General features: G+C 38.3%; 1 protein-coding gene across 3 annotated transcripts in view; it reads right to left on the bottom strand.

Moving 5' to 3' along the window:
- The window catches only part of SULF2 (sulfatase 2), a 63,085-nt gene that overhangs the window by 30,429 nt on the left and 14,969 nt on the right, over positions 1–17,687 (bottom strand). For all 3 annotated transcript variants that reach the window (XM_075721070.1, XM_075721071.1, XM_075721069.1), the window contains exons 3-6: positions 12,647–12,798; positions 8,978–9,147; positions 4,379–4,529; positions 2,308–2,483 (exon numbers count right to left, since the gene is read on the bottom strand). In XM_075721070.1, coding sequence (XP_075577185.1) covers positions 2,308–2,483; positions 4,379–4,529; positions 8,978–9,147; positions 12,647–12,798 — 649 coding nt within the window. The remainder of the gene's footprint in view (positions 1–2,307; positions 2,484–4,378; positions 4,530–8,977; positions 9,148–12,646; positions 12,799–17,687) is intronic.

The following is a 17,687-nucleotide window of genomic DNA, read 5'->3' on the forward strand; positions in this document are numbered from 1 at the left end:
CAGAGGAGTACAGACAGCTCCTATCCCCAGATCCCTTGAATGCCACAGCTAAATGAGTGTGTTCATGGATCGGAGCATCACAGCCTGGCATTCAGTAGCTAAACGAATGCCCAAATTTCCAACCGTGTGACTTGGTTTTACTCTGGGTCTGGTTTCACACAAGTGTTTTCAGTTTATGTTGAACCTTCCAAACTTACTTCAAATGTGTCTAGGACAGTGTCGTGTAATTACTCACAATATTACATATGTACATACTGTTTATCAGCTGTGTACTATTTCTTTTCTTTATTTCTTTAAAAAAAAAGAAAATCAAGGAAGGCACTCAATTTCTTAAAAGGCGGGGGGGGGGGGGGTGGGGTGGGGGGGGTGGGGTGGGAGAAAGTGAGCACGCTGCTATACAGACAGTCTTCTACAGCACTGAACATAAAGAATCCCCGTGCTGTGATCTGCAGGCACAAAGGAACGATGGGACCAGATGGGCTGCTATACGTGTCTGCTGTACACGTCAGTGCAGAATTCTAGCTCAAAATACAGGACAGAAGAAAGCTGCTAAAGTCACACTAATTAATGAGGCACCACTTAAAAATTACTACACTTTCGAGCAAGCGAGCAAACAGGCACTGACAAGAGCATGGATGACGAATTAAATTGATGTACCTAATTTGATTTTAATTACTAATAATTGTGGTGTAGCATATTTGGTAATAGAAATGAGAGCCTAGTAATGACTTGCTACAGTGACTGCTATTAAATCTTCGTTGGTATCAAAAGGGAGTCATGACAATTACTCTGCAGGAAAAACATAAGGTTCACGCAAAACATGGAAGATTGAAGTTCTACCATTTAAAGAAAATCAGGCTAAAAGGGAAGATCAATTTATTATCTGATATATTCCCCCTCCAAGGTATTTTATCCTGTTCTTCCTATTTGTTGTACTGCGACAGGCTCTGTTCTGTTAGACTCTGTCAGGCTGACTCCTCTGATTCAAACAGAAATATTTTTTCATCTCCAGAAGCCACTGAAAAATAAAATTCAGTGGGAAGGTTTCACAGCTTTGACATATGTCTGGGTGTAAAGATCCTTGAACTAGAGCAGCCGTGATGTGGCTGGTCTCTAGCATTGCATGTTGCAGAAAAACTAGCTCAGTCCATTGGGCCACATTAACGTTGCCTCTCCAGTAAGACCAAAACCGCAGCTGAAGTGAAAGAGAGCATGTTCTTAGACGGCTAATCCGGCTCGCTTGAAATTCTGCGCTGCTGCACACGAACTTCTTTCAGTGCTGAGGCAGTACGTTTAATTCCACCTGAGGAATCCCTCCCCTGATCTTCAGAGAAGTAATATTGTTTATTTCACATGCATAACTGCTGTAAATAAATTAAGAGACACAGTGCAGTATCTACAGAATTTAACATTTTTGTGCTTACTGATAATGTGAATCAGTGAATTTAACCAGCAAATGGAATGAGACTTTTTTTATAGCTATTTGCTATAGTATTACACGCTAGATCTGCTCCTCTGTGGTAAAGAAAAAAATTGTGTGGAAGACTTTGTGTGTGTTCATTATGCTAAAACATGCATACTGATATAAATAAAAGGCAGCAAATTATGGCACTCTGTCCAAAATCATTACTTAAGTGCAAATATTTGCTATTGAAATAATTGCTTAGAAAGTGTATTTACATAATTTCTTAGCTGATCAAAGCTACCATTTTAATTAACAGTCGTATTCTGCATGCTTGCGTGCATCCGACAAACAGCCCTAACCACGTAATCTCAAAGGATGAGCCAAAAAGAATCTTTGTGGATGACAATATATGAACTATTATGTGCATTCTGCTTTATAAACTGAAACAAGTGACTCCACTAAGTGATTTAGTGTCCGGCAATAATTATCTACTGTGGCAGTGAACATTATGCAATATATTTTTTACCTTGAAAATGTGACAGTTATGTGTATTATTTGCAGTCCTCAAAAGGAGGCAAATAAGCGTTTCCTAGATTGGACATATTTCAAAGTGGCTTTTTCAGCTACATCCACAAAAGCGTAGTGGCTTGTGCTGCACACCTATGCAAGCAAAAAGGCAATGGCATAAAACCTTGACTACGTTATACCAGCGCATGCTATCAGTTCTGCCGTCTGAGTAGATGTATTTTTCTGCCAACGATGAGCAGGAATTCAGTCAGGATGAGAGAACTTTGTGCCTCCATTTGGATTGGATGCCAGGTCAATACGACTAGAGATGTGAACATAAAGGATTTTTCTGCTCGCTGCATACACATACACACACACAACACCCAAGAGCTTACAAGGATCCAGCCTCCACATTTGGACCTCGGACATAGAAAGGAACTCTGATATCAAACTCATATGGCATGGACTTTCCTTTCACCAGCCCAAACTGCCCAATATGATAACCATGGTCTGCTGTGTATATTATATACGTATTGTCCAGTTCACCTGTTTCAACCAACGTATTGTAAATCTGAAAAAGAGCAAAACAAAATATGAAATTCATTCCACTGGGTACTATATGCAGAATATTGGATTAATTTTCTGCTTATGTGTAATATGCAAATAAATAACAATGCTTTTACTAGGCCACTGAGTTATCACAATGAACTATTCTGAATAATCCATAACCACATAATAATTTTACTAACTGAATATTGTGGCTATGACAAGACAAACTTCTGTTTTCTGTTTTGAGGTAAACACATTAGCATGCCATATTTTCAGAAGTGTTTGGGTTCAGTATTTTGCATGAGAGCTGTCAAGATAGTACTAAATACATATGGTAACAGAGATAAAAGCTTCAAGGTGATAAGCATTTTTGAAATTTTCTCTCCACCTTTATCTTTTTTCTGCAGCAAACAATTTTAATAAAATGACAGCATTTTGAATCTCACACTTATTTAAGCAACAGTCGACGATCTTGCCTTCAGACAAATGAGTCCCCATTATGCAGACTATTTGCAAAATCTCTTCCAGATAAATATTACTCAGTCATACTTTCTCACTAGCTGGAGAACTAACATGGAGAATTAAGAGGAACTTTAACTCTGTGGTTGCTTCTATGGATTTACATGAGAATCTTTTTGGGAAAAGTACCAACTTGAGCATACAGATCAATTTTTATGTGACATTTTCACTTGCAAACATACGAAGGTGGTGGGGCACCACCAAAGTCGTGCCTCACACAGATCCAGAACACATCAGCACAGAAGAAAACAAACTCTTTTGTTGTTGTTGGCTTGGATTTTTTGTTTTCTGTTCTTTTTTGGGTTGTGTTTTTTTGTTGGTGGTGGTTGTTTGGTTTTTGTTAAAAAATTTTCGAAGACTATTAGATGCATATAATTCAGTAGAAAAGATCAGGCTAACTTGGCAATTACAACTAAAAAACCAACCCAACTGATTTTGCCTGCAGTGAATCACTCAAAGTGAAACCAATTTACTAAACAGAAAATCAAAATAGCGTAGTAAAATAGCCAGTCTCCCCTAATGCTGGTATCTGATCCATCTAAGCAGGTTCATTAGTGTGAAGCAGAGATCGTACTTGCCTGAATCAGTAATTAGAAGACATTACTAACAAGCTGATGCAATGCCATCCAGATAATCTCATCTTTGCCTTACAGGACTCCTCTCATTTTATGTTCTACCTTTTTTGAATAAGAATGCCAAAAGATAAGCAGTAAATTGCAACACCTTTAAATCTGTCTTCTTGCAACTGGAAACCCATTCTTTTTCAGACTAGCTTTTAGCTAATTCAGATGTTTCTGTTCAAGACACCCAGCTTGCAGTAAGAGATTTCATTGTTACATAATGCAGACTTAATTTTTTTTTTTTTTTTTTTTTTTTAAAATCTACCTATATATTTAGTTCTAAGATTCAACATCCCGGGCCTGGTTTACCGTGGGATTATTCCAGTTAGGACTCCTGTAGCATCACATTTGTTGTTGCTCTCTCAGAAACTCAGTGTTACAGGATCAAAATAGGCTCACAGTTAGGTAGTTAGTTATTTCCAACAGGTTGTAGGATGACTTTTCACTATCAGATTATAAGTTTTCAGAATTTATGATGTACATTTTTTCAGGTGATCCCTCCCTCTTCCCCTTAATCAGTAGTGGCTCTGTGGCAACAAATCAGCTCGCTCACACTACCCAACTCATGGTACCTGTCTGTAGGAGATGAGGATCCTTACATATTGAATAGAGAGACAAAAATCCTCCGAGGTAAAAGGATTACACACTATTCAAAAAATGATGCAGTCCTCCCTCCTCCTCCTTCCTTCCCCCTTATCTTAATATACAGCACAGCTTGGAGCTTAACTCAAGAAGCAAGCACATGTTTAGCCAAAAAAAAAGTGACCACTAATCTTACCATCTCCATAGAGTCGTCCACAGACATGAGTGTTTGCAGGCGCTTTCTCTGTAGCATGTTAGTGAACTCCATGTGTATAGGTTTCATGGGACCTGTATACCTCATTATCCAGTGCTTGTCTGGGTTTGGAGCATAGTTATAACTGGGAGTACTACGGAACAGAGAGAAAACCAGAATGTTTTAGCAGTGTAGAAAAAAGCCATAGCAATGTATACCAATAATTTCTATTTGATCAATACTATAGGACTAACTCTCTGAGATGCACAAGAAAATATTAGATTTACTTTGGAAAAGTCTTATACTTTTATGTTCTATACAAAATATGAGAGACTGAAAACAACTCTGTATGGAATAAAATCTATTAATAGGGTAAATATAGATTGTTTTTGAAGTGTCTTCAGACTAACATGGATACATTTCAAGGCCAAGAGACTAGCCTCAGAAGTCTAACTCCACAAGTATGATCTGGATGAAGCATGTACTAAAGAGTTCCTACTCATGTCATTGCTTTGCTTTCACTCTGCCCACATTAGCACCAAATATTATGGCTTGTGCAAGCTGTTTAACAGTAACTACAGAACTTGCTGAAAAGGTTCTACCATGTTCTTTAACAGCTTTTTTGAATTCAACATGTCTGGCTACTTGAATACTTTCACACTCATGTACCCAGAGGAGCACAGGGACCCTACCTGGCGGTATCAAACTGCATGTGAGCTCATGGCAAGCAGAAGTGGATACATAGCCGGATTTTAAAGACCTGCCAAGAAAAGCAGGGGTGAGGGAAAAAGGACTGTATTTTGCAGACACTTTTCCAGCCACCAACTCCTTTGGATGATCCTTTGTGATCATCGGAAACTTTATAATTAAAGTCCCTGCAAACTCCCAAGAGCTGGATTCAATGTCCTCCTGGAATCTCACAGCCTCTCCAAGTTCTCACGATCCTGTGACATCGTTAAAGTGATGAGGAGAAATAGCACTGATTGTCCATACTTTCATGTTGTTGGCACTTCCAGAGATTGCTTTTCTGTGCATAATTATATTGCTCTAGGTTAGCTAGATCTAAAGAAAAGATTTATTTTGGTGTATCATTACCATGATGTTGACTCTCTGCATCGCTAACTCACTAGAAAGCTATATTATAGCTTACACTTGCAAGAAATATTATTTTTACCTACTATATCTATTCCTAAAAAGTTTGTTATGACTTAAGATTGAGAACCACGTTTGTCAATTTCTTCATATCTTGGCTCAAACACATCACCTGCAGAGTCTAAAATAGTAAAAATCACTTTTCCCAAGCTATTTGTTGAGGTTTCCTTTTCCCATTCAAAGCAATAAACTCAGTCTAGGCAAATGTGTAAACCAAGAGGGTGACACAGTAACACAGGAAAAAATAGCAGATATTCAGTTATTTTCTCCTTCCCAACACACAATTTCCTGATAAATTCAGCTCCTATTTGGCACATATCTACTGTTGGTTTTGTGTATGCAACAGAGCAGCAGGGTAAGTTATTAAGATAAACAACAGTAATATAAGTTGAAACTTCTCCTTGAAATACTGTATATCTAATGTATCTTTGAATATGACAGGTAGTCTTAAGAGTTTTAATATAAATATGAAATTACTAATCTGACAGTGAAATATTTTATGCCAAAAGCCTCTCAGATGCTCTCTGAAAAATGTGCGTAGGCGGCAAATGGAGGCTTCTTCGTATAGGGAGGAAAGGGCTGGTGTTTATCCTCTCTGTATTGTTAATAGCCTCTTGAATTTCAGAATGTTATTGTGGCTGAAATAATGACATTGCTCCTTTGAAAATGCTGACAGTTATGGAAACTGTTGCTATGTGATGCCCAGAATGAATCAAAAATGCTTGGCAAACTCCTTTTCAGCTTGCTTTGTGATTTCCTGGCTGATTTGAAACCTCCCGCTGTTTAATCCAACCAAAGCCCATGATTTTCTTTGATTACTACAAATGTAACCCTCTTACACTTAACAGATTTGCCTGTCTTATGGGAAAAATACACAAATATAACATTCCTAGAAGTTGGTTAAGATAACCTCTTCAAATGTACTCGGAAGGTAAGTCCTAGTCTGATTGCATTTGACCTTGGAAAAGACGGGTGGTAAAATGTACCCTCTGTAGAAATAACATTTCTGATCAGTGTTAAACTGCCCAGCTGTTGCATTCTCTGCAGCTATCGGTATAGGCAGTAAAAAAGGAAAACCAGCCATGTAGCCTAGGGATTTGCTATGTGAATGCTCATTGATGCGAATAATTTTCAGACAAGAAAAGACTGCAGATGCACACGTAAAGGAGCTCTATAGAACGAGATGGAGAGGGACTGCAGTATAGGGTGGAACGGTCACACCAGCTAGTATAGGTATAACAGCAGCAAGAGAGTAACAGCATAAATTAGCAACAGGAGTACATACCAGAGTTCCCAAGCAAAGAAGTACTCTGTCAGCCTATGCTAAAGTCCAGAGCACTAACTTCCAGCTATTATTAGCAGTGCTACACAATGCAGGATGTATGCCAACCAGCGTAAGCACTACAGTCACACCCCCACTTTGCTTTGTGGATAAAGCTCAAGGATCTGCCTGCAGACTTTGTCAGCACTGCCCCAGAAGAGGCACAGAGACGTGCCGCAGGGTGTACCGCCGGGTGTACCGCCTTCTGACCCCAGGACTGGGCAAAGACTTCATTCAGGGTCTGGCTCACTGCTTCAGGGCAATCCATAAGAAGCGTTCTACCTGTGCTCTGATCCTTCCCTACCATATCCACACGGTGACAACACAGCGAGGACTGCCTACACCCCGTCATCATTGACAGATTTATCTGTTGCTGAGGCATCCCCTGGAACATGGGAGCAAGGGAAAAAATGGAAAGTAGAGAACTAATTTGTACATACAGTGAGGGAATGATGCGTGTTCTGCATTTTCACATTTAATCTTAAACCCAGGCCAATGAAAACCCTTACAGATTATTACTATGTAGTGCCAGGAAAATTGTTTAGAATAAGATTGACAGTTTCTTTGCCCAAGAGGGACATAAAATCCTATTTTACGTTCACATCCAAAAGAAAAACACAGTTCCTTAATCTACTAAGATAATTTGTTTCTTTACAAACAAAACTCGTTTCCATGAAGTGACACTTCCTGTATAATTGTTATCATTGTAAGAAAAGTCATCTACAATTAAAAACAGTTTTGTGTAACTACTTTATAATCAGGAATATAAACCTAGTTTGTGTGAAAAATAAAATTTAAACTATGAGCAAAAGAAAAATAGATTTAGTTTATATTTTTCATTGCTGGCCTTCCTCAAATCTTTCTACTCTTTTTCATTTGACTAGCATAATTAAATTGCTACAGGATGTTGCTTGATAAATTATTATCATCTCTAAGATAAAAACGTCTTCCAAAGGAACTTCTAATAAGACTGAGGTCAATACTGGGTATAAGCTATGAGAAGCTGCTCATTTGGCGTTTCTATAATTTTCATTTCAAAGAAAATAAATCAGCATAAGATGGCAAACAAACACGAAATACCGCATTGCTGTATATCTAGGACACAGATTCTCTTTGGTAGCACAGCACAAAATAATGAAATATATAATTCTAAGTTATGCAATACCTAGACAACAGAACAAAGGAAGCTTTTTCTCTCAGACTCTATTTTAAATAAAGTGAAAAAGCTCAAAGGGATTTCACTGAACTTTGGCCTAGTCCTGAGCAGCTTCGGCTACCAGCTGATTTTTATTTCCATTAGTTCCCAGTTCCTTCACAAATTCAAAATAAAACAGAATTCCCCTTAAGAAAGTAAAAAACCAGGGCATGTAGGAAGAAAGTTACAAACGTTGAACATCAATGAAGGCATGAAGCCAGTAATTAGAAAAATATTGGAATGTTTTCAGTTGTGCCAACAGGTGATTTGGGAGAATGATTTATTTTATCAGCATGCGAGGAGATGCCTGTAATGGAGCATTACAGAGCTGTACCTGTAAAACGTCTCTGTGCTATAAACAAGAACATCACGGAGCTTATGAACATGTTAACTTGGGAATGGGGTGATGCTGCTTTGGGGACCTGTTCAAGACATTGTACTGGGTCACGTACAGATGTACCAGCTCATTCAGAAACAGCTTGTCCAATTTGGTGCTGCAGGCCTGTATTTCCTTTCTTTCCATATATGAAACAGCAGTAGTAAGTATTGCATACTATGTGATTTTTGGTAATACCCACAAAATAATATAGTTTACACATAAGGACAGGGAGATTACAGCCCAAGAACCAGATTTTGATCCTCCTGGTCAAAATAAAACAGTGTTTTACTTCCAAAAGAGGCTGTAACAATGTCCAATGAATTCAACATGAATCTTTCGATTTATCTGAGTGCTACAATTCTGAGTTCTAGATGCAGTAGCCATTCTCAAGATACTTGTACTAGTCTGAGGAGGTTAAAAAACCTCAAAACTCTTCTTAAATATTTGTGACAAACTTATGCCAAGAGTATTACAAAGCAAACATCACTCTCCCAGAGGCACCCGGGACTTCTATACTCCTGAACCTGGAAATGAAAGGGTTTTACTTTTCCTTACATGTGTTGTGAGGCATTAGGAAAGAGATGTGAGTACTGAGGGGCTGAATCTTCAGGGCCGTGAGGAGCGGCATGACTTATAACCATCAGCACAGGCCTGTGAGGATACATCTTCTTTGAGATTCTGAAGAAGGTAATACTGTCATTGGTAATCAGATCAGTTAGATAATCCTGCAAGCAGAAGTAAAAGTATAATGAGACACTTGAAAAAAAATTCCAAGTTGCAGGGTGAGACGGGAAGGGGAGGTCTGAGGTCTCATAAGAATCAGGAAAAAAGAAGCTGCTTCGCTCAAAATGGGAGGCGGAGGAAGTAAGTTACAGATGTTAAAACTTCAAAAACTAAAACCAAATCATTCTTTCTTCACTGTCTAGAAATATGAAAAGCAACAGCCTCCTCTCAGAAATGAATGACATTAAAGGAGATCAAATAGGACTCTTTCTTCCCAGAGCGTGTAATTACATTATGGAGATCACAATACTAAATACAATGACCAGGTGTTAATAAAAAAAAATAGAAAATTACAAGTCGATTTCTTTGCTTTTTGGCATCAGTATCGTCAAGGTGTATACTCTGACCTTACATCACAAAAGCGCTTTGAAAATCCAAATGGCTTGATGTTCGTTTTTCTTAACCTCCCTCTGAACCAGAAGTCACTGAAGCTAGAAGATGCTGGGGTAATTGGACTGAAAATTTCACTCGATGTTACAGACACAGTGACAATCCGATATAGCTCTACCAAACAAATTGCTGAGAATTCAGAAAACTTCCTTTGGAAGATATGGACTATCTGTTTTCTAAGAAGTATCATTATCATTCTTCTGATATCTGCTGGAGCTATATGGATTAAAGACAGTATTTTTAATGACAAGCCATGTTCTCTCTTAGGCTGCATCACAGGAAATGCTGCAAATATAAATACCCCTCAAACACGAGTAGGATATGAAACTTCACCTTTAAAAAAACGAAAATAACAACTGTCACATCACAGCTGAATGTAAAAATCAGACATAATGTCTGTCTCTGGTCAAGTGAACAAGTACAAGGCATGGTACATATTGGATTGCATCTCCTTTATGTCCAGCTTTCTGTCCATGGTTCCGACACTTGCTCCTCTTTGCCACTGCCAACGACCTTGATCTGAGAAGTCAGCTTATCAGCCGCCACAGGAAGCCTTTTGCATTGACTGTATTTACTCTCCCCGAGTTATGCCCCATGTATCCCAGAAGAAGGCTGGCAAAGTCTCCATTTATAATTTTACACATTGGTCCCAACAGGAGGCATGTCTGTTACGGAACTGCCATGATTATGACTGTTATTGGTAGGATATTTTCACTCATGAAAGCAGGTGTAAATAGGCATAATTCCACCAGAGTTAACCGAAGGGCCGCCTTTCGTAGGCGTATGCAGGGGAAGGGAGAATGTACAATAAGCCAGACCAAAGCAGAACTGACTTCTGAACGCACTCTCAATACCTGAGACCATACCCATAGCTGAGAGAGAACACTGGCGTGCTCTCACAAATCCACTGACGTTTAGCAAAAATGCGCCTGTTCTTTACGCTGCTTGGTCGCTTTCTAAGTGCCTAACTCATCTTTGATTTAGCCACTACAGGAGCATAGTTTTCAAACTTCATTTTGAAGATGAAGGTTTTCACCTGGTCAAAGCGAAAATCATTCAAATTCAACATTGCAAACCCAGTGTTTACCAGGCAAAAAGAGCAAACAGAAACATTTCCCTTAAATGATTTCTTTTTTTTTTTTTTAAAAGCTCCAGACTGTACAGGCTGTAGTAGACTGTGTGAACGCGTACAAAACTAAAAATTCATCTGAAATAGTTGGCAGAAACTGAAAAAGAAAAATCAGAGTAGAATATATCCTGCTAGAAAATCTTTTAAGAATTTACAAAGATTTGATTTTCAGAGGATAAGTCACTTTGGAGGACAGAATCAGTAATGGGATTGTTATAGTTTTCCACTGGCACATAAAATTAACATTAACTATGTCAAATAGCTAGGGCTAAAAAATAATCTGATTATATTGTCCACTGCTGGAAAATTAAGTTTCCAGCAACAAAAATGGCAGAAAGGAAAGAGAAGCAGTCTTGTATTTCAGCTTGTTTGTTCATTTGAACTCCAGTGTTAACATCAGCAAGTGCCGCTGCTCTGCACACTATCATCTGTTTATTACCATAGCTGTATATTATGCGAGAATATGAAGATTATCAAAACATTTATATTTTCATCAGACTTTTTTTTTATTTATTACCAAATTTGGTAAGAAAAACTAAACCAAATTAAACCCTAAACATTTTCAAGTACTTCATGCACAAACCAGAGCTGGGGATATTGGAACGTAGAGTTGCCAGTTGGCTCCTTGGTACAACGGGGAACAGTGCCCTGCGAAATCACTTGCCTGACTTTGTTCCACGTAAGAGATATTTCCATTGTACCATTTTTGGTACATGCTGTAAAGATTAGCTCTCTCATGCTTTGTAGATCAGAAGGGAAATAAAAGACAAATAATTCTGTACATCAGTTGTCCTTTCCCCTTAGCAGCTGGTGATAGAAAAGGAAACCCTAAGAAGCCTGTTAGGTTTTATCTTTCAACACAAAGTACATTCAATTAAAAATGGCAAATGAAGGGGAAGGGGGGAATCACACCGACATCAGCCTTTTAAAGAAAAAACTGACCATGAACGCATTGCTAATGAAACACAGATATGGAGGCAGGATTTGTGCTCAGTAAGAGAAAGTGAACTGAATCTCTGTTAAGCAAATACACCTTACAAATTAGTATTGCTCCAGAGTGAGTCAACTTTGTAAGTTATACGCTACTTAAACTACAGCAGTTTATGGATAAATTTATTTATCATCATATGTCAGAGACAATTCAGGCCATTTTAGGAATTCACAAAAGCTGGTTCCTTTGGAAAGGTAACACTTTTGGCTGAAATAAACACACTCCTGACTGCAAACAGGTAACTGTTTGAGCTGTAACATGGCCTGGATGAGGAAAAAAGTGATACTGCATTTAACAATGCTTTGCCAAGCATTTTAGTAAGTTTGGCCGGGGTGTAACATCCTTGCAAGGATATTAGGAGACATACGTGCCTGTAACAATTCATGGAGATATAAATTTAACAGCTAAAATCTCCACTCATTCAGGCTTATCATAAGATACACCAAGATATTATGAATTCTCCATCGTATTATGGCTGTGAAACAAGTTCTTTAGACTAATAAAAAGATGGGTCTAGCTGGAGGGAACTGGATTCTTATCTCATTCACGCTTGTGTAACTCCACTGGAGTCAGTTCTATACCAGGGGAATAGATGACAATCTGACTCAGCACACAATAATTAAAATACAAAGCACAGAAACAGTTATTATGCCACATTTAAATCCATTTTCACATCTTCAGCTCATTACACAGTCTTAGGTCGTTTTGGTTGTTTCCATTGCCGCTAACAATGTTTTCAGTAACATGACCCTCCCAGAATGGAAGATAACGGAAAGTCCAAACATGACGCCTCTTGGTTTGGAGCTGATGTTACACATAGCAGCTTTCAAGTACAAAAAGAATTCTTTGGTTAGACTGAAACCATGAAGCATAGCTTTCTTGCAGTCATGTCCAAACATTAAAGAAATAGGAAGAAATCAATAGGACCTACCCTGGAGTAGTCAAATCCATGCTTCTCCTTCACTCCATTTCTACAGAGTGTGTAGTTGTAAAATCGAGAGTTTTTAAGTAATCCAACCCATTCTTTCCAACCAGGAGGCACATAGGAACCGTTGTATTCATTAAGGTACTTTCCAAAGAAAGCTAGAGGTAGAGAAAACAGAAGGAGAGTAAGAAGGTGTAACAGAAACACTTCAAAGACACCATATTTAACCATATACTTTCCTTTCTGTCCCTTCCGAGAGGAGCTTTGTTTTCTTCATTCAGAGACATTTAAGGTAAGAGATAAGTTTGGAGTTTTAAGTTTGCCTGTTTCTTTATTTCAGAGCTCCATAATGCAGATCTTTTGATTTACAACCTATGTATGAGAGAAACTGGGCCACAATTACCATTATATTTTCTTTAGTGCCTGATACATTCAGACTCAGACGGCCAAAACAGAGAACGCTTAGAATAGTGCCAGTTGCCACATTATCTCATCCTACTCTGAATCACCCAATTTAGCTACAGTTTTCATTTTGGTTACACCCACTTAAGCCATCTCCACCTAAGGAATTGGCAGAGGCAGTGAAGTCACTAATAGGAGGCTGGCTTGGGAGAGATGACGACAAATGAAGACCGTAAATATGAGATGAGGTTTCAAATTTGCTGCATAGAAGAAACAAAGCAGCAGCCTGTTTGGCAGAACAAGTGCAGAATGAGTACAAGGATTCTTACAGAACACAGGGCAGGCATTCGAGCCATCCTCCCAGAAGAGCTATGTGTATGTTAGCCTCGCTCTGTAAGCCACAAGACACAAATTATTTTCCAATAACTGGTTTAGGAAAAGGAAAAGCATTAAGATTTCTATGAGAAGAACACAAATGGTCTACAGCATATGATGTACCCAGTGATGCTTTCACACTGTTCCAGTAAAAAAAAAAAAAGATAATTTGAAGGAACATACTTTTCAGGATTAGTTTATATGTTTTATCATCACTATGCAATTACAGGATAAATTATACTGGAAGACTCCATTAGTCTAGCTAGTTTTTTAAAGCTTAAAGGCAAAATTCTGCTCTTGGGTCTGCAGACTGCACTGCAATTCAACATCTGACTTTTTGTGATCAGAGCTCAGATATTAATTTTTGAATGGTCTGGGAATACAAGTTAGCATTACCATCACCACAGTGACTAGCACAAAGATCTTTACCCTTGCTCCACTTGACATAACAAATCTTTTTAATCCAGAGGCATATAGTGCCTGCAGCACCTCATACTGACCATCTATCAGTAAACAACTATGCTTCTATAAGGACAACAGAGTATCTGAGACTCTGATCTTGGCCTTAGATTAAAGCTCATCTCAAAGTCTAGCAGATTTGAGCAACAATTTGCACTTCCCAGGTTCTTAAAATTTTTTTTTTAAGCTTGCAGCCTATAATGTCTGATAGTGCACCCTCCTGTACTTACACACATGCAAGGAGCAACACTGTGAAAAGTAGAACAGCTTTTCAGCCACTGTAAAAAGGGCCAGCCTCAGTGAAGTAAATGGATTTGTGTCTATTTGTAGTAGGCTGAATATCAGCTGAATATCAGTCCAAAGACAGACTCGGTGACAACAGTGAGAAACAGGGATACAAAACAGAATGTGAGAGTTCTCCACATCATTACTCAATGTGTGTTTTTCTTTCCTCAAAAAATGAGAAACATTATATTAGCAACATAATAGTATAAAATAATATAGTGGAATGGTATTAAATAAATTTACAGGGAGTATATTGTGCACTGAATGTCCATAAAATCCAGCTCAAAAAGTGCTTAGGTAGAATTCAGAACCATATTTTGAATCATCTTCCTGAACAAATTTCTATGTATTCAATTAATGTGTAAGGTGAGCCAAAAGAAAGCAAATGTTTGAGATCTTTCAAAGTGTTCAAAAGAGATGAAAGTACTGACAAAATGAAGATCTATACAACAGAAGAAGGGGAGCGCATATCTATCGGGACATAATTAATAAATTCCTTAAAATTACACTGTGCTTTCAAAATATTTTGCAAAAGCAGGTAAGGTGTTATGCTATTTTAAAGATGAGCCACTTACAAAAGGGTTAAAGTGACTGATAAGCATGCTGAAGAAAAGAATTTATTTCACTGTCCTAAACTACCTCATAACATTTTCTTTAACCAAGCAAAGTAAACCAGCAGCAACGAACAAAGCAAAATCTACTCCACTGTAGGTGAAAACTATCACATCACTCAGGGACTACATTTACACAGTATATACACTATTTCAAATTATTTTGCTTTGTGAACAACTTTAAAAAAAATTTAAATTTTAAAATTTAAAATTTTTAAAGAATGAAAGGCAACTCACAGTGGTTATGGGTAATCAAACAACACAGATGCACATTTTTTTCTTGTCATGGTAACAGGAAGACAGGATTGAAACACTGACCACCGTCTACAGCAGCAGGTATGCACAAGGCAGTCCAAAGCCTTTTGTCCCGCATTCAACATATTATATCCCAACAGAGATATATTTGGCATTTCTGCTCACGGGAACCAATCCGTTCCTAAAACCTTTGACTGAGCCAGCCGAAGAACTCAGGAAAGAGGCATTCTGTAAAGAATTACTTCATTGTTATTCTGCAGAGGCATTAAAGGAAAGTCTGGCGGAAGTTCCTTCCAGCACCTTTTGCATACCCGCCATTGTACATTCAGGATGTCTTTATAATCTTTCATGGATGTCAAAGTGCTTTGAATAATTTTCTCTGCTGTTTCCAATTTTCCATTTCACATCTTTTTCTTTTCCCCCACCTTCTCAGCCATTTAAATGGTTCTTATTCAAAAACTTTTAAACGTCACTCCTCTGCAGTACAAAATATTGGGTTACAATAAACCTCTCTTGATGCTGGTGAAAGATTTTGATTTTGGACTGTAAAGACTCTCTCTAACACAATTTTTCCCCTCATCAGATTAGTTCACCACCAGAGACAGCTGCTCACTAGAGTACACATGCCTTTGGTACATCCAATTTCAAACTGCTCCAAGATTTCATTTATAAACATTCTCAGAGGCTGCTGTTTGATATGCTCAGCCATGTTCCTATATCCAGTCTACAAAGTGATCATTAAAAATCATCCAAGTGGCTGTTTTTAATAAATGTGGCAAGAATGTGATTTTCCTTTGCTTTAAACACTATACAACGTAGTTTCTCCTAAGGCTACACAAAACAGGATATGCAAGAATTGAGTCTTTTGTACACCGTTACCGCTTCCGCAGGGGTCCATAACCTTCTAAGGTTCTTTTCTCAGAGTCTCACCCTTCGATGATAAGCACCTGGAAAATTCTTTGGTACAGAGTGGAATTTTTACAAGAGGTTTTGTTTTTTAAACTCTTCCTGTAAGGAAAATAATTGCACACAAAAGAATTTTCCCCGTGCTATCAATTAATACAAAGGTCTGCTCTGAATGTAGCACAACCGCAGCTATATTGAGACCACAGCTCATTGCTTAAAAAGCAGACCTAGCATATCGTCAAGTGTAGTGTAAAAGCACAATCAAAAGAACAGGCATCTCAAGGCATCGTTCACCGCCGTTGGAAACGTTCAAGCTAGTTCTATCATCTCTCTCTATCATCTACCAAACTCTACAAGTTTGTTGGGTTTTTTTTCCCCCTTTTTTAAACACTAAGGCTTTTCCTACTACCTACATAAAAATACTTAACACAACTAAAATACATCTACAAAGGATATTCACAAAACTTTGCATTAAATTGAAAACTAAGATAATTCAAGACGCATCAATAAAATCATGCAGGGGATCATTCATCCTTTTTTTATTCCCTACAGATTGCCCAACACTGGGAGTTGGATATATCAGACCTTTTCCTGTTCTCAAACTAGAAACAGGAATGCAGTGGAAGTCAACAGAGATTCACCAGTGTAAAATTGCCAGAGGATCAGAGTTAGACACAGAATTTCAGTCTTTCATTCACTTCCCTTGATTTGGTAGCTTTGATTCTGACCATAGTTAGTTGTCTCTTCAGACACAGTTCTGCTAACTACTGGCGAAGATCACTTATCCATTCCACTAAAACCCTGTTTAACAGTATGATCATAGGATTTATGCTCCTTTTAAATAAAGTAAGAAGATGAAATCAAGAAAGGAATGTATGAGAGGAGTACTGGTAATAACTTCCTGACAGTGATATGTTACATTCTGTTGGGAAGCAGTGAAAGATAAAGCTCTGCTACACGTAAAGCCAAGTCAGACTACGCACTTGAAAAATATACTCCATGGAGCAACGTTAGCCTGGCTTCAGGGGGACCGAATAACCTTTTCGGCTGCAAGGAGACTGTTGAGAAGACAAAGCCAGGCTCTTCATGGTGCTGCATGGTGGGAGGACAAGAATGAACCAGCACAGATTGAAACAAGAGAGGTTCAGCCTGGGTGTAAAGAAAAGCTTTTTCACAAAAAGAAGAGTCAGAGAGTGAAACAGGTTGCTCAGACTGTGCAACTCCAATCCTTTGTGTTTTTCAGGGCTAGGCTGGATAAAGCCCTCAGCAACATGGCCTGGGGCAGGCTTTGAGCAGGTGGTGGAAAAGAGACCTCCTGAGGTCCCTTCCAACCTGAATTAGCCTGTGATCCTAAGATGGACTAGGCGACTTACGAGGTCCATCTTCAGTTGGATATACATGATTCCAGGATTCTAGAATTTAGGAATATATTTGTAAATATTCATGCTCTCCTAATAAATCCTGAAGCTGAGAAAAAGTAGAATTCAGCTTTTTGTTACTCCTGGACAGTAACCTCAGTATTTATACCACACATCTTTCCTCCTGGAGTCTTCTCTTCATATCCTTCGTGCTACTTAGCTGTAACCACATATTAGCACCCCATTAAATTGCACTTACCACCATGACTGTGAAGTTAAACTTATGTTTTAAGCTATTAACCCTCTACATTTAAACATGAATGTTGTGCATTAAGTACTTCAAAGACGTATTTAAAGCACTGTTTTTCTGTCATATTTCAACATCCAGCTTTCCAG

Source organism: Pelecanus crispus, chromosome 14 (genome assembly GCF_030463565.1).
Source record: "Pelecanus crispus isolate bPelCri1 chromosome 14, bPelCri1.pri, whole genome shotgun sequence".
Classification (NCBI taxonomy): Eukaryota; Metazoa; Chordata; class Aves; order Pelecaniformes; family Pelecanidae; genus Pelecanus; species Pelecanus crispus.